Below are 19296 nucleotides of genomic sequence, written 5' to 3'. Positions count from 1 at the left end.
GTGCTAAAAGAGTGACTCGAGAACCCCAAGAGTTTACTGGCTTCAACCATCGTGCTAGGGCTCTGCACTCTCTACAGGAACCTGGCAGAATCTTACTTTGTTGACTAGTCAGTCAGGCGCACCGTTATCTCCGAAAGACTGTCACGTACATCAACAAGTTGCTCTAGTGCAGCCTTTCTGCCCTTATCTAGGGGATGCTCGGACTCTAAGGTGGAGATTAGTAAGCTGAGTAGAGAGTCAAAGTACGCTGGTGTCCGCTCAAGAGTGCCAAAAAGGACGACAAAGTCAGTAAAAGTTAGGAGAAGTAAAGGCCTAAGCACTTGCCACCTTTCTTCAATCGCCCCAAACCTGTCCTCTGAGTCTTCTGGCTGAAGAGGATAGACGGTGTAGTCAGCATATAAGTAAGAGCCAACCAGCAATAGATAATTGAATGCCATGGTGTAGTTGTAATTAGAGTCATGCAGTAAGTGGCTGGACGACGCAATAGAAAGAATTGCCGTAGGATCTGTAAAGAGGTACTCGTTGTGTTCCTTGCCCTTAGTGGAGATAACTAGATGCTTGTAAGCCATAAGAAGCAACATGCGAGGAATGCACACTCTAGTACAGCGTGCCACCATTAATCCATAGAGCTTAACGGATCGGAGATACCAGGGTGAGTAGCGGATAAGCTCATCACTGCATTGAAAAATGTTGATCGTCTTCTCCAGAGACGTAAACAATCGCCGACAGAAGAGCTCAGCAGGGTTCTCTGTGCTGGATGCATAGATCTCTGCCAGTTGTTCTTGACTATATTCTTGAACAAATAGAAGGACCAAGGACTCCAGCATAGCATAGAGTGGCCAAGAGCACAACCGCTCTGCAGCCCTGTGGACCGCGTCTTTCCGCCTAAAAGAGTCCTCTTGGACATATTCATCGAACGCTTGCTTCATAGCATTTGCGGTTCGTTCCACTTGGCTGAGAAAGGGTGTTAGTACATCACACCCATAGCTAGTTGGAAAGACCTTACTGAAAAGGAGCTGAATCGCTTTACGCACGGATCCTACTAAACCGGTCATGTGTGTTTCTGGCTCTTCCAAGAATCCTGCATAGATTGCCAATAGCTTGGCCAGGAAGTCCTGTCGCTCCTCGAGAGTCTGCAACTGTCCATAGCGCGCGAGAAGCAGCGTATGCTGGGCTGGATCAATAACCGCTCCAATTAAATCATCCTCCATATTTTTCATTTGCAATGCAGTGTGCAATTTTTAAATAACCTGTCACACACTTCATTCCAGGATTTAGTTCTTTAGTCAAGTTTGGCTCGAAACCATGGAGCAGCAGAGGAGCGCCACCCCAACGCTACCGCGCTCATCAAGCACCAAACAAATCAGAAACGAGAAGATACGCGTCATTGTGCGTGTACGACCGTCTATACCCGAGGATTTGCACCCAAACCCCGTCGATGAGTGGTGCGTTCAGATCCTCGATATGGGAGACAAAGACGGGAGAGCTATTGTCCCGCCAGATTGGTACGATGTTGACCGTGTTCGCATACCATACACTCCCTTTATTCGCTTGCGAAGAACTATGCACGAGAGGCGTGACTTCAAATTCGACGCAGTCCTGCCCCACTTCACCACCCAGGAAGATACATATGAGATTGTGGCTCGTCAACGCATAAATGATGTGCTTAACGGTGTGAATGCATCTATCATCATGTACGGCCAGACGGGATCAGGGAAGTCATATACATCTTTTGGACCACCGGATGACCCTCTGCTTACCGGAGTCAGTCGCTCTAACCAGGTCCTCACCAGTCACTCTGGGTTGGTACCCAGAGCAATTTCAGAAATCTTTAATAAGCTGAATGAATCGACAGTCCCTTACACAGCCACACTGTCGTATGTGCAAATATACAAAGACCAAGTTTTCGACCTACTATCCAACCTCGATGCCAATGTTACCACCAATCACCTTTTGCTTCCTCTGCAGATTCGTGAGGACAAGGGAGGAATCTTCGTCAATAATGTCATGCACTTGCCAGTCTACCAGGCGACAAACGTCTTTGCAGCGATCATGTTTGCTGCCAAGCGGAGAGCAGTCGCGGCCACGCAGATGAATAGCAATTCGTCGCGCTCACACGTACTGCTTACTTTGACTGTAGAAAGGCGCTATAGCACGACAACAAAGCGGGGTGTCCTTACCTTTGTTGATCTGGCCGGTAGCGAAAGGGTAAGCAAAACGATGTCAGACGGAGAGCGCCTTTCAGAGGCCAAGAAAATTAATCAGTCTCTCTCAGCGCTCGGAAACTGCGTTGTAGCTTTATCTACCAATCGGTCTTTCGTCCCCTTCAGAGACAGCCCACTGACCCGGCTCCTGACAGAGTCCCTATCGGGGAACAGCAAAACACTGATAGTAGCCACCATAGGGCCATCATCATACAACTACGACGAAAGCTATTCGACACTGCAGTTTGCCACTAGGTGCATGTCTCTTAGAACAAACTTTGTTGCCAATGCGACACCTCGCGCCTCTAGCAAGCCAGCCCAAGGTATAGCCTACGATTCCAGCATATCAATGACTACTTTGGGTGATTTCGCCGTTATGGAGGACGAGGAGGACGAAAAGATAACGTGCTTGACTTCACAGTGTCCAAGATGTGGTGTACACTTGACTATTTTGCCCAGGAATGCTGTCGAGAGCTTCGCACAAGCAATGTCACTGCAGGAAGGCAGGGAAGAGCTCCGTGACTCCCCTATGCATGATCAAAATGACGATGCCAGCTCGTGCTATAGCGAGCTATCAGCTAACAGGGTGTCCCTCACAGAAGGCATCCAAAAGGATGGTGGGAGCAATGCGCACGAAAGTAGCATGTGCTCTCCCAATAAGCACGCAGCATTAGTAGAAAACTACAAGAAGCTTGTAGCCTCGCTTCAAGAAACAATAAAGGTCTTGGAGAGCGAAAATAGAGCACAGAAGGAAGCACTCTATTGCGTGCAAGAGCTTTTCAAGGGGAGCATGAGGAGCTCGGTCCTGCGGCAGATGATTATGAATGCCATGGGGGACGAAACCACTACTCCATCTGCTCCATATGTAGAAACGGACGATAATGTAGTAAGCAGATTTGATAGTTTTCATGCGCCTGGTCCCAGCGACACCATAGAGGGTGGTGGAAATGAGAGGGGAGCGCATACGCAGCCCCTTTATGACTCCGATCTTTACGACAGCTATAACAAACTAGACCCCACCGAGATACAGCTACCAGTATTAGGCATTCGTGTGTCAAATACAGTCACAGACCTGCCAACTGTCGCCAAAGATGACTTCAAAGAATCCAACAATGAAGAAAGGGAAAGCCCGCTACTGAACAACGTATTGTCTTCTTACTTGGATGAGGAGCTCCCTCAGAAGCCAATCGCAAATAGCTTACTGTTGAGCACAGGTCTACTGTCGGATAGAAAGCCGAATGAGGCAATGACAGGCAGTGCTGGAGGCGACAAAACGGGGGGAAGGTCTGCTATTCTGATCTCCAATGAATACATACGGTCAGACTCTCTAGGCTCTTCCCAGAAGACCTGCAAGCTGCTCTCGCCCTCCAGCAAGGCGCCCCTCCCTGTCATAATTCCCAAGTTTCGGAGCAAAAACAAAGCGTCCATCTTGGTACAAGAGAGACCATCCTCAGAAATGCGCCTCAACGATCTTCCGGAGGGGGAGCTGTAAACGTCTTGGACCCAATGCCAGGAAATTTTAAAAAATTTTAAGCCTTTTACTGTCATGGATACCATCTGGAGACAGTCTGAGTATACGTGTCTCAATCCGCGGTGTCGTCTGACATCGTATGCACACATGGATTTGCCAGAATACGGCCTTTATGAGTGCCCATTTTGTCATGGCCCAACCGCTGTGACGGTTACCGAGCGCGTTTATTTCCCCTTCTAGTGACCAGCCCTTTTAACATTTGTAAACCTATTCCCTGCTTCATTATGATCTTTCCATTTCTAAAACCAAAAATGACGCCTCACCCGACGATCTATCTGAACCCCTACAAGTCGAGGACAGGCCTCGGCGACGACCCTGTAACTGCACCGGCAGACGAGGAAACCCTCTATGCTATTTGGGAGAAGTACTCTCTGCTTCGACTTGACGAGCTCGTTTATTTCCATTCACCTCTTCGCTTCAACGCGCAGACCCAGACAATCGAGCGCCTGGCTTATGAAGGTATCACCTACAGGACCATGCGTTCTAATATAGAGCGTTTTGCGACAGCATTTGTGACCAAGTTCGGTCTGAAGCCCGGATCGATGGTCATGCTCTGGTCCTGCAACAGCCCAGAGTGGATTATCACCGAACAGGCCTGTAACAGACAGTCTATGGTGCTTGTTCCCATTTATGATTCGCTGTCTGCACACGGCATGTCGTACTGTATCGACGCAACCAGGCCTGACATCCTGGTGATAAGCCGTGATAAGATTGGGCGGTTGGTTAAAACGCTTGCGCAAGCAGTGGTCGACCTTTCATTCCTCAAGGCCGTAATACTCACTACCGACCTCGAGTTTGAGCGTGCCATCCCTGGAAACCAGGTGGAGGAGCTCGAGCAGCTTCTAGCGCGCTCTGGCATGGCAAACCCCCGTCTCACAGATATTCTTGGGTACGTAACGGCCGCAGTCCATGTAGTACCGCCGGTGCCTCCCACGCCCAGTACCATTTCTAGTTTAATTTATACATCTGGAACATCTTCTACGCCAAAGGGCGTTATCATCTCGCACGGCGCGCTCACCTCTGCCTGTTACGGCTATCTTCTGACTCCTCTTGATTTTGTGCGCAGCGGGAGAGGACTTCACTACCTTTCCTATTTGCCCATGGCACACATCTATGAGCGCGTAATTCAGGCAACTGGTATAATCATTGGTGGTAAGGTTTATTTCTGGCGAGGAGACTTCAAATCACTTTTACGTGACATGCAAGACGTTAAACCGGATATCCTGTGTGGCGTGCCTAAAGTCTACACGACTCTCTACCAGGCAATCCGCAGCAAGCTGGAGGCCTCCCCACTCACTCGTGGGTGGTTCCACTACGGGCTCAAGGGAGACAGCATGCTACAAAGGTTTGCCAGGCGGTGTCTCTATGGGCTTGTGAAGCGCAAGATAGGCGTCAACTTCAAGCTGATGATATCTGGAGGTGCGTCCCTTCCTCCCAAGGTGCACCTTTTTGTTCAGGACTTCTTTCAATGTAACCTCATCCAGGGCTACGGACAGACAGAGACGTGTGCCTGTGTCACCGTGCAGTGCGAGTCGGACTATTCTGTTGGAAACTGTGGGGTTGTGTGTCCAAATATGGAGCTGAGAATAGACCCATCCGAGAACGAGGTTCTGCTTCGTGGCAGCTCCATGTTTAGCCGGTACTACGTGCCCGGAGAGACCTTTTATGAAAATATTCATAACTTTCCGCCGTCAACTGAATGGTATAGATCTGGTGATTGTGGACTGATGAATGAGGACAACAAGCTGATCCTCAAAGATAGAATTAATACCAATTTCAAGCTGCAGAACGGTGAATTTGTCTGTCCAGAGACAATTGAGCTTATGTACCTGCAAAGCGCGCTGATCAGTGCCATCTACATTCCACAGACACCCAACTCGAACCACCTCTATGCTTTTGTTGTACCAAGCGAAAGCCTGCTTGCTAAGCTGAATGTGGCCAACTATTTCTCGCCTGACCAACCTCTGTCGCTGACGGGGCTCCATGACAAGCTCGTAGATGATACAGCAACCGACTCTGTTCACACCAATGAGCAGGTTGAGGCCCTGGGCTCCTTCTCCGTTCTAGAGGGGAAGCATGTGGAAAATCACATAATGGGTCTCCTTAAGCAGAAAATCGTAAAAGACCTCACGAAAGTGCACTCGGAGGCGGGGATGAAGCCGTTTATGCACCTTAAGGACATACACTTGCTGAGACGTGAATTCACGATAGAAAATGGATGTCTCACAGCGACACAGAAGCTCTGCAGAAAGAAGCTCTACAATCAGCTCCAGCCAGAGATAGAAGCCATGGTTGATAAGGAGTGACGTGCTAGTGCTTCTACTCACACTGTTTCCGCACATACGCGCCTAGCAGCAATACTGGTCGAACGAACTTGATCAACCATTTCCTTTGGACTGACATTTTGCTCTGCACACGTGGTCATTGTCACGTCTATGTTCCTGAGATGCTCCATCAGTTTTGCATTTTCTCGACGCAGAATGAACGTGTTTGCCCGCTCCATGGATAGTTGGATCTCAAGATCCTTAATTTTATTTTTTAGTGAATACACATCTTCGCTATGTTCGTGTTTGTGTTTGTCTGCAAGTGCAGGGGACATTGATGCCGCCTCTGAGTCTATATACTTCATGAGCTGGACTCGAGTGTTTGTCAGCTCATCGTTGTACTTATGCTTGAGAGACTCTGCAATGATCAAATCCGATCGCAGGGCTGCTACTTCATTTTCTAAAAATCTGCAATAATTCTTAAGATTGGATAGTTCGTCAATCCCAAGTTGCGAATGCGAGATCTGAGAAAGATTGAGTGAGAATTCCCTTTGGTGCAATTCCATATCCAAAAGGGTATTGACACCCTGTTCGACTGTGTCAATAGATGGTGTAGCCAGCTGCTGCAGGGATGCATCCTGAGCTGGGGAAGAGGCATCGTCGGATGCGAGAGCAATAGACCGTGTCTCAAGGCTGTGAACAGTTGCTGGTGACACGGCCCGTGAGTCTCTGTGAATACCATGTGGGTTGTAAGTTGACGCCTCGTTTTCTTCTGCCATGCTCTTAAGGTCGTGGGCAATATTCGTGTACGAGAGGAGCTTCTGCGTAGGTGTGGACAACTTCAAGCACGCAAATTGAAGCTTTAGATATTGAGCTATGGTGGTGTTGTGCATGAGGTCCTGCGCCGACGGTCTAGCATCTGGGTATGGGCTGAGCATGGCTAGAACAAGATCCTTCAGCTGGGAGCTGTAGTGTGTCTCTCTCAGAAGGGTGACATAATCGACAGGGGACTCGTGGAAGGTACGCGAGAAGAGGGTGCATAGCTCATAAAGGACACAACCGAGAGAGTAAATGTCTATTTTCGAAGTAAGGGTAGCGGCAGTGAGGGCCTCGTTGGGGATATAGCGAAATCCGTCGTCGTCTGAGTTTGCCCAGCAATAAGACGAGAAAGCAACGCCCAAAGGGTCTACAATGAAGACCGTGAGGGCCTGGCTGAGAAAGATATTTGATGGCTTAAGCTGACAATGGATGAACCTTCGCCCTGGGCGTATGCCGTGCTCCCCTGGAAAGTGGAGGGCATAAAGCTTGGCTGCAATTTGAGCGAGCACTCGCCACACTAAGGACTCCTCGAAGGAGGTCTGCTGTCGTCTAGCAGTGTGGATCAGGTGTGCCAGGCTACAGTCTCCGAAGTCTGGGGTTACTATATATGCAAGCTTGCGCTTCGCAAGCACAAACACCGTATCTATGGCCAGGTATCCCTTTTCCTGCAGGGCAGAGATGGACATCATGTTACTAACGAAGGCCGAAAGCTGAGAGGCCGGCATATTGGATGCATCCAGCCGCTTGCAATAGAGGTGCTCTCCACTCTGGTTATCGTACACCCGGTAGGTGGTACGAAACGTTCCTCGATTGACTACTTCCTTTAGTTGGTACCGCGCATCAAACTCCGATTCAGATAGATCCTCTGGTCCTCTCTTGGCCATTTTTAACACAGGCCGCGTTTTTGTTGTGGCAATAAACGTGGCCAGTTTCATCTCCTGAGACAAATGATCGATTGTGATAACATACCGATGTCACCGGGCCGCTGTGGTAAGTTGCAGTGAAAGGCTTGCGCGCAGGATTGAGCGAGGCATGAAAGCAAGTGCCGTTGAGAATGATCAGCGAGCCTTCAGAAGATGCTACTATCGGACAGTTGACGATCCACCTGTCAAGGCTCTCTGTCCGGAGCTTGTGTATGAAGGTGCTCACAGTTGGATGTACATCTCTCAGACAGAGGCTGCCACATTGTTTGCTGAGCTTTACACGCGCTGACAAGAGGGTGTCCTCGAGGTAACTGCGAAGGTTGACGGGAGCAATCGAACAGTGGAAGTACTTTCCTAATTTGCGTACTCGAAGAGTAGCCAGGATAAGGTCTTGGTCCATCCACAGCAGGTGGAGAGTGCAGGAAGTAGACGGGGTAGTCACGGGGGTCATGTGGAGGCGTGTCTGGGGACACTCGTCGAAGTCTAGTGTGTACAGTCGCATAGATATTGTGAATGATGCGTTGAGAAAGACGAGTAGGCAGAGATATCTAGAGTCTCCATGACTACAGCGCTCTAGTACCACTTCAGTGCACATCATGGAAAGAAGAGGCCGCACAGGAGTTGCAGACAGCCATTTGTGAGCAGGAAGCTGCGTCCAATCGACAGCAACTACTCCGCCTGTTTTGATGCCCAGCAGAATGTATTGCTCATAGAGGATGGCACAGCAAACAATCCCTACGGATAAGGAGCAAGTGCTAAGAATCCTTCCCTCGAAATAATTCACCAGTGAAATTTGACTCTTGTCTGTCACGATGACAACTTCGCTGTGTGTGACAAAGAAAGCCTCAATAAGTGTGTCTGGATGCGTTCTGTGAACATGGATTCGACGGGGACGGTCAGACACGTCAAAGGCAAAAACTGCCAGCTCATTGCATAAGGAAAGCGCCATGAATACTTGATCACTGCGGAACATATTATACTTTACGCTCTTAACCGGCGCTTTGGAGACTTCCAAGTCCAGGACACTCATCTTTAAATTTACTCCAAGCTGTGCATGCGATCACAGGCGGAGCAAAGGTTTCTCGCCCACGCCATAGCGTCAGGGGTGCGCATCGACAACCGAGCGCCTGACGCCTTTCGCTCCGTGGTACGAGAGCGCTCTGGCACGTTGTGCGGAGTAGATGCGTCCTCATCGTGCCAAATTGGAGAGGCACAGGTGCTTTGCTTTACTAGAGCCTTGGATACGCAGAAACAGGAAGAGGAGCCTAATGAGGCAGAAGCCGAGGTTGAAGCAACCCACACGAAAATACAATACATTCCCACTTCACTGGCCCCTCACAACAGAGAGCGGCTCGCCTACTGCCAGTCTATTGTTTCCATGTTGTCACGAAATACCATCCTGCCCAAAGGTGTTGTACTATACCTCTCTCTGCTGGCCTATGGCCCGAGCTACTGCACTACGGCCTCTATCGCGGTTGCCGACTGCCTCAGACAGTTAGATGGCACATTCGCGCCGCTCATTTTTGTGGGGGCGTGGAAGCTGGGGGGACGCTGGATTTGTGATGCATCTCTAGTCGAAGAAGAGAGCGCCGAGGCGTCCGTGCTCGCACTGCTGGACAGGGAGGGCCAAGTGCAAGACATCAGCAAACACGGCAGCTGCCCCATAACTGTGGCGGACCTCGACGCTGCCCTGGAGATATGCCGCGCCGCCGCCCAAGCATTATACACTAGCCTCTATGTCTAAACAATTACGATTGTTTCATAATTTAAAACAGAGGAATTTGGACGAAGCGATGTGGACACGTTAGCAAAAAGTCGTAGAAACAAAAATGAGCGAGCGCAGCGTTAACGTCAAGAATGCAGACATGCCCGAGGACATGCAGCAGGACGCGATAGACTGCGCCATCCAGTCCATGGAGCGCTTCAACATCGAGAAGGACATCGCGGCGTACATAAAGAAGGAGTTCGACAAGAAGCACCACCCGACCTGGCACGTCATAGTCGGGAAGAACTTCGGGTCCTACATCACGCATGAGACAAAGAGGTTCATCTACTTCTACGTCGGCCAGCTGGCCTTCCTGATCTTCAAGTCTGGTTGAAGTAAATGCCGAGCCCCTTTGCCGTTTTCCGCAGGAGCCGGCTGCACGCGTCTCTGCGCCCGAGGAGCTCCTTCAGGAGCGTGGCGTACATGGCTGTGTCGGAGGCCGCCTGGGGGTCAGGTACCGTCGCGGATGCCTCTGTCCGCAGCACGATGTCGGTAACGTAGAGGCGGAGGTCTGGATTTTGGGCAAGGGTGGGATCAGATCGAAGGTGCTTGTAGCGACGGAGATACTCGTTGTAGAGCTTGATGGCCCGTATCCCGCTGGCCCCACTGCGAAGGTCGCTGACGAAGGTGCTGCTGAAGCCAAACCGTAGCAGCCAATCGCAGGCGCGCAGGGTTTCCAGCCGCTGCATCACGGCGTCTCCCCTGCAGAACTCCGACAAAGGAATGTACGCAAGTGAATCGAAGTCACCAGCCTGGGCCTTTCCACGAGCAGCACAGCGGGCCTTACGAGGTATAGCCGGCGGACGGCGCTTTACGACCGGTTGCTCGGCTGCATCGTGAGTGCCGCGGGAAAGAGAGGGAGGCTTCTGATAGACAACGGGAGGGTCTTCATCGCTAATCGATATGAAAGAACTGGCCGTTATAAAGCTGGCTCGATCAGGAGTGGCTTGCCGTACGGGTGAAATTGCGGAAGGGGCCTTAAAAACCGTTTCGAGAAGAACCAGGAAGTTCATGGAGATTAAATCTAGCCGCGCATTTGGCTGGCACCGCTGAAGAGAGTACGGGGCACTACAAAGGGGGCACCGGTACATGAGGGCGTTATCTGTATCCGGGGGGATGCTCCGGATGCACTCGAGGCAGAAGATGTGGTCACAGCCCAGTACCACGGGTTTACGGGCTACATCGTGACACACTATGCAGCGGAGGGCGTCGACAAGAGCAAGAACGGCAGAGTTGGAGCGCATGTGTAATTCTGTTTTTAGCTGACTTGGAGACGTCCGCAGACCTTATCGAAAGACAACTCAACCTTCTGAACGATTAGCAGATCTAATTGAAAAATGCAGTCTAGCCCTGTTTCCCTCGCCGACGCGATCGTCCGAGCAGCAGCTCTACGGGATAGATGCATTGCTCTTGACAGCCGCCTTTACGACGTACTATGCACTAATGTTCACGCTAGCGAGCTTCTTAGCTCAGCTCTACAGGACGTGCAAAGGCAACTACAGGACGCACAGGAGCAGTGGAAGAACGAGATGAAATTGCTTGTTGAGTAAAGGACCGCTCAGAGTAACTATGAGTGCTTCATCGTGTATCGCTGTGATTCGGTAATCATCGCGGGAGGAAGGCAAGACGCCGTCCGTTTTTGTAAATTCCCGTTAAAAACAAATTCTCAATAAAAAACGCCAAGCTTCACCCCCGATGCCGAGGGACACACACCTCGGGCCACCTCTCCCTACAGCCAGCTAACACACAGCACATGGTACCAGATCGCGAGATCATCATCCGAGTCAAGCTCGCCTCCGCGGGCTTCATGAAGAGCAGCATGCTAGCGAAGAAGTTCTTTATTCTCTACCAACTCTGCGAGGAGCAGCTTTCCAAGCAACGCCACTACGACTTTGGGCTTAGAAACATCCTCTCCGTCCTGCGCATTTGCGGGTCGCGTCGCCGCAGCAACCCAGACCTGTCTGAGGAGAACATACTTTTACGCGTCCTCACAGACATGAACCGCTCAAAGCTGGTTGATGAGGATGCACCCCTCTTCATGTCTCTGACCGAGGATCTCTTCCCCGGCCTTCGAGTCGAGGATAACAGCTACCCGGATCTCGACGCTGCCCTCTCCGTCGTCTGTGGCGAGCTTTTCCTCCAGCAGCACCCTGACTGGCTCAAGGCCGTCGTTCAGTTCTACGAGACCCACCTGGTTCGTCACGGAATTATGCTTCTTGGGCCCCCGCTTTCCGGAAAATCACAGTCCATCCTCTCTCTTGCCAAGGCTATGTCTGCGATGAACCCATCCACAACGTTCCCGAAAAAGTACACCGTTATCAAGATGAACCCCAAAGCCATTACGGCCCCTCAGATGTTCGGTCGTCTCGATGCCGCCACCGGTGATTGGACAGACGGGATTTTCTCGAGCATCTGGCGGCGCTGCACAAAGCGCGAGGGTGAATGGTTCTTCTTCTGTCTCAACGGGCCTGTCGATGCCGTGTGGATTGAGAATCTCAACACCGTCCTCGATGATAACAAAACTCTGACCCTCGCTAACTCCGACCGCATCCCTATGTCCAATACCCTAAAGCTTGTCTTCGAGGTCGACTCCCTTGCCAATGCGTCCCCTGCCACTGTATCCCGCGCAGGGATGATCTACATGTCTCACTGGATCCTCGGCTGGCGCCCAGTCCTTGAGAGCTGGGTCGCCAGCTGGCCCGAGGCCACAAGCAGCGTGATAAAGCGGATGTTCACTGACGCTAACTTCCTGGACGACCTTTATGCCCTCATAGACACTGCTGTCCTTCACCCCGTGACTACACTCCCGCGACTGCAGCTCTTCCGTAGCCTTATGATGGTCCTCACGTCGCTCATCTACTTTGGATCTGGTGTTGACGGGCTCAGCGAAAGCGAGCTTATAGAGGTCAACGAGAGTATTGTCAATGCCTTGAGCACAGCCTCACACATCACTTCCGAGGGATTCACTAACGCAACGCAGGCTCAGACTCAATCCATCGCTACCAATGCTGCTGCCTTCGCCAGCAAATACCCTGAAACACACTTGAAGCGCATGGTAACGTTTGCTGTCATGTGGTCCTTCGGGGCGGTCCTTGATTTGGAAGAGCGGACCAAGACTTTTCAAAAGTTCCTCTACGACAAGAAGGCGGTGCTGGATCTTCCAACCCTTGACGCGTCCAACCCCAACGATAACGTGTTTAACTACTTCGTTGACGACACCGGGAATTGGCGCCTCTGGGCGGAGGTTGTGCCCAAGTGTGAGTATCCACCCAAGACGGAGACGCCTTTTGCAAATATCCTCATTCCGACGATCGATAACACCAGCCTCGATATGGTTCTCCGCAAAGTCAGCTACTCCCAATTCAACATCATGCTCATTGGAGAGTCTGGCTCTGGTAAGACAGTTGACATTCTTACCTTCCTTAACAACCAAGACAAGGAGAAGTACGCCATCCGGAACATCAACTTCTCGTCGGCCACCACGGCGCATTTGCTCCAAGATAATGTTGAGGCATTTGTGGAGAAGCGTATGGGCCTCTCGTATGGTCCGGTTGCAGGTAAGAAAGGCCTTGTTTTCATCGACGAGGTGAACATTCCCCAGATTAACGAGTGGGGTGATCAGCCAACCAATGAGCTCACGCGTCAGCTGATAGAGGAGCGCGGATTTTATGCACTTGACAAGCCTGGCGAATTCCACATAATGCAGGATATGACCTTTTTGGCTGCTGCCCCTCTTCCTGGAGGTGGGAGGAACGATATCCCGACAAGGCTCAAGGGGCACTTCATCACGATTAACGTTGGGCTTCCAGCCTCAGATCAGCTGGACATGATCTTCGGCACAATTGTTAAGGGCCACTACCAGGAGTCTCGGGAGTTCTCCGAGGACGTGTGCAACATTGCAGCTAGACTGGTTATGACAACGAGGAAGCTCTGGCAGGCTACAAAAGCGCGCATGCTCCCCACGCCTGCGAAGTTCCACTACATCTTCAATCTTCGCGATCTGAGCCGAATCACCCAGGGCTTCATCAACTCCCAGCCGGACGTCATAGACTCTGCCAGGAAGCTTGTTTACCTCTGGGCAAACGAGTGCACGCGCGTCCTCCCAGACAAGTTCACGACTCTCGAGGATATTACGTGGTTCAACAATGCGATTGTGCAGTTTGCTGCAGAAGACCTTGGTGATGCCCTGGCTGCCGAAGTCGAGGTCTTCGCCGCCCAGAACAACATCATTACGGTGCCACAGTTTGCCAAGGACGAAGAAGGCAACGAGAAGCGGATCTACTTCGTCGACTTCATGCGGGACCCGCCAGAAGATGTTCCCGAGGGCGCAGACGACGATGCTTACGAGGCGCCAAAGATCTATGAACCGGTTATGGACAGAGAGGTGCTTTTGGAGCGGATTCGTGGCTTCCAGCAGAAGTACAATGAGCTGAATAGACGCAGCCCGTTAGACCTGGTGTTCTTCGATGCATGTGTCGCGCACATTCTCCGCATATCCCGTATCATCCGTATGCCTCGTGGACATTGCCTGCTTGTCGGTGTCGGAGGCTCTGGGAAGCAGAGCTGCACAAAACTCGCCAGTTCCATTGCGGGCTACACTACGTTCCAGATCACAATTACGCGTGGCTATAATATCAGTAATTTCGATGAGGACCTACGGACTCTTTACAGAATGGCTGGCGTTGAGAACAAGGGGGTCACCTTCATGTTTACAGACGCAGATGTAAAGGAAGAGGTCTTCTTGGAGCGCATTAATAATATCCTCACTTCGGGCGAGATTCCAGCTCTATTTGCAAAGGATGAGGTCGAAAACATTACCAACGACTGCAGGCCAGGGTTCAAGAAGGAGAAGCCGCGTGAGCCCGATACAAACGAGAATCTGTGGAACTTTTTCCTGGACAGGGTGAAGGCTAATCTCCACGTTGTCCTCTGCTTCTCTCCGGTTGGTCCCAAGTTCCGCGAACGGGCACGGAAGTTCCCTGGTCTAATCTCTGGATGCACGACGGACTGGTTCCAGCCGTGGCCGCGGCAGGCTCTCTGCGACGTTGCCATTAAGAACTTGACGGGCTTTGAAATCCGTACCAAGGAGGGTGATAGCGACGTTCTCGGAAAGCTTGTTGAGCACATTGCGCAGGTTCACCTCTCCATGACAGATGTAACCAAGTCATACTTTGACAGGTTCCGACGGCAAACGTATGTCACACCGAAGTCCTATCTTTCCTTCCTCAGCAGCTTTAAGAGCCTTTACTTGGAAAAGCTTGTGGATCTGAAAGAGCAGCATCGCCGTCTCAAAACTGGATTGGACAAACTGGAGACTGCTGCTGCTGATGTGTCCAAGATGCGTGTCGATCTGGAGGCCAAAGAGAAGGACCTTGCGGTGGCTCAGACGAAGGCAAACGAGATGATGAAGGTCATCTCAGTCTCAACTGCAGAGGCCGAAAAGACGAAGAAAGAGGTCCAGACAGTTGCCGACGAGCTCGCCGTCCAGGCAGACGAGATTGCAAAGCAAAAAGCCGAGGCCGAGGAGGGTCTGGCGAAGGCTCTGCCAGCACTAGAGAAGGCTGAAAAGGCTCTCGAGGCAATTGAGCCTAACGATATTAACACGCTCAAGAAGCTTGCGAAGCCTCCCCATCTCATCCAGAGAATTATGGATACTGTCCTGTTGCTCATGAACATGCCTCTTGATCGCGTGACCCCTGATCCAGAGTTTCCCATAGACAAGAAGATCTTGAAGCCCAGCTGGAAGAACTCCTTGCTACTCATGAACCAAGCCGGATTCCTGCGCAGCTTGCTGGAGTTTGAGCGCGACGGAATCACGGACGAGACCTGCGAGCTCTTAGAGGCGTACCTTGAGATGTCCGATTTCAATATCGAGGCTGCTCGAAAGTCGTCTGGGAACGCTGCTGGGTTGCTGCAGTGGTCGCAGGCCATGTACGAGTACCACTTCATCGCGCTCGAGGTTGAGCCCAAGCGCGCCGCTGTGCGAGAAGCAGAGTCTAACTTCAAGGCTGCCATGGCCTCACTGACATCTGCGAAGGAGGATCTTGCGGAGAAGCAGGCTGCGCTCAACAAGCTTCAAGAGCAGTATGATGAGGCAGTCAATGAGAAGAAGCGCCTGCAAGACGAGGCAGATTTGACCGGGCGGCGCCTGCACGCTGCATCAGCCCTTATCAATGGACTGTCAGGAGAGCGAAAACGGTGGTCTCAGCAGGCACGAGAGCTTGACGATGCTGCTGTCCGGCTAGTGGGTGACGCGTCCCTCTCTTCGGCATTTCTGTCATACGCAGGTCCGTTCAACCAAGAGTATCGTCAGTTCCTCGTCACGCAGATCTGGCTCAAGGACCTGGAAGAGAGAAGGCTGCCCTTCACACGCGGGATTGAGAACGAGATACACAATTTCCTGGTCTCCGAAGCCACAGTCGGCGAGTGGCGTCTCCAGGGCCTTCCCACTGACCAGCTCTCGACGGAGAATGGCATTATAGTTACCACAAGCACGCGCTACCCGCTGATGATCGATCCCCAGACACAGGCTGCGGCGTGGATCAAGAATATGTACTCTGACCTTAAGGTAACCACCTTTAGCAACAAATACTTCCGCCAAATGGTTGAGGACGCGCTTAACATGGGCCAGCCGCTACTTATCGAAGACGTCGAGGAGGAGCTGGACCCGCTGCTGGATCCTATCCTCGAAAAGCAGTTCGTCAAGACAGGGAAGTCTCTCAAAGTCAAGTTAGGCGACAAGGAGTGCGAAGTGTGCGATGGCTTTAAGCTCTTCATCACGTCCAAGCTCCCGAACCCGCGCTACCTCCCCGAAACGTACGCTAAGACGTCAGTCATAGACTTTTCCGTCACATTCTCTGGCCTGGAGGCGCAGCTTCTTGCTAGAACAGTTAACATAGAGAGGAAGGAGCTCGAGGACCAACGCCGCGAGCTGCTTGAGGAGGTCAATGCCAATAAGAAGCAGATGGCCAAGCTAGAGGAGGACCTGCTCAGCAGGCTTTCCGCTACCCAAGGAAACCTCCTCGATGATGTGGAGCTGGTCGATGTGCTGAACAAGACGAAGGAGACAACTGAGGGCGTCAAGGAGAAGCTTGCATCAGCCGTCGAGACAGAGCGCAAGATCAACGAGGCTCGAGAGGAGTTCATGGTCGTTGCCACCCGCGGGTCAATCATCTACTTCCTTGTTACCGAGATGTCGACGGTTAACTCTATGTATCAGACGTCACTTAAGCAGTTTCTTGAGCTTTTCGACCAGTCTATATACGATGCCGAGCCGTCTCCGATCACGACGAAGCGGATTGCAAATGTGATACAGAATATGACCATCAAGATCTTCAGGTACATCGCTCGTGGGCTCTATGAGCGTGACAAGCTGCTCTTCATCCTCCAGCTTTGCCTCAAAATTGATCTTAAGGCTGGAAATGTGTCTCAGCTTGAGTTCGGCACCTTCATCCGCGGAGGTGCGGCATTGGATCTCAGCAACGTTCGCGCCAAACCAGCTGCTTGGATACCAGACAAGGCGTGGTTAAACATAATCGCTCTCAGTGCTTTGAACATCTTCACTTCGCTGCCAAATCAAATCGCCGAAAATGAGCACGCATGGCGCCAGTGGTACGACTCGGAGGCCCCGGAGAATATCGATCTGCCTCCCGAGTACAACGGGCGCATATCCGTTTTCCAGAAGCTTCTCCTTGTCAGGTGTCTCCGTGAAGACCGTACAATGCTTGCAGTCAACGAGTACATCATTCACTCCCTTGGAGCAGAGTTTGCAGAGCCTGTCCCGGTCAACTTCGAGGACATCTTCATGAACGAGGCAAAGCAACAAGTTCCTATCACTTTCCTCCTATCCTTGGGTTCGGACCCAACGTCCCAGATAGAGGCTGTCGCCAAGAAGCTCAAGATTGAGATGCGTTTCATCTCTATGGGACAGGGACAAGAACCTCAGGCGCGCCGTCTGATTATAGAGGGTGTCGCAAATGGCACGTGGGTTATGATCAGCAACTCCCATCTTGGGCTGAAGTTTATGTCTGAGATCGAGCTGATGATTATGGATCTCACAGAGAAGATGGCCAGCGTCACAGAGAGCTCTGGCAAAGACGATGGTGCTGGTGACGCTGTAATTGAAGCCGGTGCCGATAAGGGAGGCGACTCTGCAGAGAATCAAGGTACCGGTGGAATTTTCAGCATGCTCGGCAAGGGACAACTACCTCATGCAAACTTCCGTCTCATCCTTACCACAGATCCGCATCCACAGTTCCCGATTGGTCTCTTACAGAAGACACTTAAGCTGACGAACGATCCCGCCTCTGGGTGCCGTGCCTCTCTTAAGCGTACTTACCAGACGCTAACACAGGACTACCTTGAGACGTGTGACAAGCCACAGTGGCTTCCGCTTGTGTACTGCATTGCGTTCATCCATACCACCCTCATTGAAAGGAAGAAGTTTGGAAGCCTGGGCTGGTGTATCCCCTATGAGTTTAGCCTGCCAGATTTCACAGCCTCTGTCCAGTTCCTCCAGAACTACCTCTATGGGCTGGATTCCGTTGTTAAAGGCGCTGCACAGAAGGGGTCGCTCATCTCGTACAGCACGATCAGATACATGATTGCTGAGGTTCACTACGGGGGTCGCGTTACTGATGATTTCGATAGGAGGCTTCTCAAGACGTACTGCGAAGAATGGCTGTCTGCACGATCGCTGACTCCAGAGTTTGAGTTCAGTAGAGGCTATCACATTCCAAAGCACAACAACATTACGGAGGCCCGTACATACATTGATGGCCTTCCATTTGTCGACAAACCTCAGATCTACGGGCTCCATTCTAATGCTGATATTCTGTTTCGTAATAAGCAGGCAGGGGAAATCCTCTCGACCATTGTCAATATGCAGCCTAAGGACAGTGGCGGTGGAGGAGGCAGCAAGGACGGGAAGCAGCAGGTGGTCCTGACACGCGAAGAGCAAGTGCTTAAGCTTGCAAGGGACATGCTCACTAAGCTCCCACCTGACTATGACACCAAGGTTACCGTCAAGCAGCAGATTCAGAAGCAGGGTGGAAAGGCCAAGCCTCTGAACGTCTTCCTGGGCCAGGAGATCGATCGGATGCAGGTCGTTCTTTCCCTTATCCGCACAACCCTTGCGGATCTCCAGCTGGCAATAGCAGGCACAATCATCATGAATGAGGCCCTCCAAGACTCTCTTGATTCTCTCTACGATGCCCGCGTGCCCAGCCGCTGGCTGAACGTCTCGTGGCCCGCTTCCACGCTCGGATTTTGGCTCTCTGACGTCACAAACCGTTGCACACAGTTCACGGACTGGCTTACAAAAGGAAGACCCAACTCCTATTGGCTTTCTGGTTACTTCAATCCGCAAGGATTCCTGACTTCTGTTAAGCAAGAGATCACTCGCATGCATACGGGGTGGGCGCTCGACCGTGTCTATCCGAGGACCAATGTTTCCAAGTTTTCGGAGAAGGGTCAGGTTAATCAACCACCGGAGGAGGGTGTTTACATCCACGGGCTTTTCCTGGATGCGGCTGCCTGGGACAAGAAAAACAATCGCCTGATAGACCAACCTCCGAAAGTTTTGTTCGTCCCGCTACCGCTGCTTCACCTTGACGCCACGAACGACGTCTACACGTACCCTACGAAGATGTATGACTGCCCACTCTATAAGACTCCAGCGCGTACAGGCCTCAACTATATTTTCACAATAAAGCTTCCCACAGACGCAAATCCAAACAAGTGGGTCCTTCGCGGCACTGCTCTTCTTTGCAATATTCAGTAAACGTTTTTG

At 51.5% G+C, this 19296-nt stretch overlaps 10 protein-coding genes across 10 annotated transcripts; 6 read left to right on the top strand and 4 right to left on the bottom strand.

Annotated features, from left to right (window-relative positions):
* Positions 1-104: 104 nt before the first annotated feature.
* Positions 105-1211, bottom strand: GL50803_0015062 (uncharacterized protein; the record flags this gene model as incomplete). Its single annotated transcript, XM_001706368.2, has 1 exon — positions 105-1211. The coding sequence occupies one exon, from the start codon at positions 1209-1211 to the stop codon at positions 105-107; it is 1107 nt and encodes a 368-aa protein (XP_001706420.2).
* A 94-nt stretch (positions 1212-1305) lies between these two features.
* On the top strand, positions 1306-3696 carry GL50803_0017264 (Kinesin like protein; the record flags this gene model as incomplete). Its single annotated transcript, XM_001706369.1, has 1 exon — positions 1306-3696. The coding sequence occupies one exon, from the start codon at positions 1306-1308 to the stop codon at positions 3694-3696; it is 2391 nt and encodes a 796-aa protein (XP_001706421.1).
* A 290-nt stretch (positions 3697-3986) lies between these two features.
* Positions 3987-6041, top strand: GL50803_0015063 (Long chain fatty acid CoA ligase 5; the record flags this gene model as incomplete). Its single annotated transcript, XM_001706372.2, has 1 exon — positions 3987-6041. One exon carries the CDS (start codon positions 3987-3989, stop codon positions 6039-6041), a length of 2055 nt encoding a protein of 684 aa, XP_001706424.2.
* Positions 6042-6058: 17 nt separating this feature from the next.
* On the bottom strand, positions 6059-7702 carry GL50803_0015064 (Kinase, NEK; the record flags this gene model as incomplete). Its single annotated transcript, XM_001706374.2, has 1 exon — positions 6059-7702. The coding sequence occupies one exon, from the start codon at positions 7700-7702 to the stop codon at positions 6059-6061; it is 1644 nt and encodes a 547-aa protein (XP_001706426.2).
* On the bottom strand, positions 7671-8771 carry GL50803_009846 (uncharacterized protein; the record flags this gene model as incomplete). The annotated part of the gene is made up of 1 exon (XM_038046432.1): positions 7671-8771. The coding sequence occupies one exon, from the start codon at positions 8769-8771 to the stop codon at positions 7671-7673; it is 1101 nt and encodes a 366-aa protein (XP_037901603.1).
* A 24-nt stretch (positions 8772-8795) lies between these two features.
* Positions 8796-9485, top strand: GL50803_009847 (uncharacterized protein; the record flags this gene model as incomplete). Its single annotated transcript, XM_038046433.1, has 1 exon — positions 8796-9485. One exon carries the CDS (start codon positions 8796-8798, stop codon positions 9483-9485), a length of 690 nt encoding a protein of 229 aa, XP_037901602.1.
* Positions 9486-9570: 85 nt separating this feature from the next.
* On the top strand, positions 9571-9840 carry GL50803_009848 (Dynein light chain LC8; the record flags this gene model as incomplete). Its single annotated transcript, XM_001706376.1, has 1 exon — positions 9571-9840. One exon carries the CDS (start codon positions 9571-9573, stop codon positions 9838-9840), a length of 270 nt encoding a protein of 89 aa, XP_001706428.1.
* Positions 9827-10750, bottom strand: GL50803_009850 (RING finger domain-containing protein; the record flags this gene model as incomplete). Its single annotated transcript, XM_001706377.1, has 1 exon — positions 9827-10750. The coding sequence occupies one exon, from the start codon at positions 10748-10750 to the stop codon at positions 9827-9829; it is 924 nt and encodes a 307-aa protein (XP_001706429.1).
* Positions 10751-10843: 93 nt separating this feature from the next.
* On the top strand, positions 10844-11056 carry GL50803_009851 (uncharacterized protein; the record flags this gene model as incomplete). The annotated part of the gene is made up of 1 exon (XM_001706378.1): positions 10844-11056. One exon carries the CDS (start codon positions 10844-10846, stop codon positions 11054-11056), a length of 213 nt encoding a protein of 70 aa, XP_001706430.1.
* A 200-nt stretch (positions 11057-11256) lies between these two features.
* On the top strand, positions 11257-19287 carry GL50803_0016804B (Outer-arm dynein gamma; the record flags this gene model as incomplete). The annotated part of the gene is made up of 1 exon (XM_001706379.2): positions 11257-19287. A coding segment is annotated over one exon (8031 nt), but the record flags the coding sequence as incomplete, so codon positions are not given.
* Positions 19288-19296: the final 9 nt, after the last annotated feature.

The sequence above is a fragment of the Giardia intestinalis genome, chromosome 1 (genome assembly GCF_000002435.2).
Source record: "Giardia intestinalis strain WB C6 chromosome 1, whole genome shotgun sequence".
Lineage (NCBI taxonomy): Eukaryota > Fornicata > Diplomonadida > Hexamitidae > Giardia > Giardia duodenalis.
This window is presented reverse-complemented; position numbering and strand designations above follow the sequence as displayed.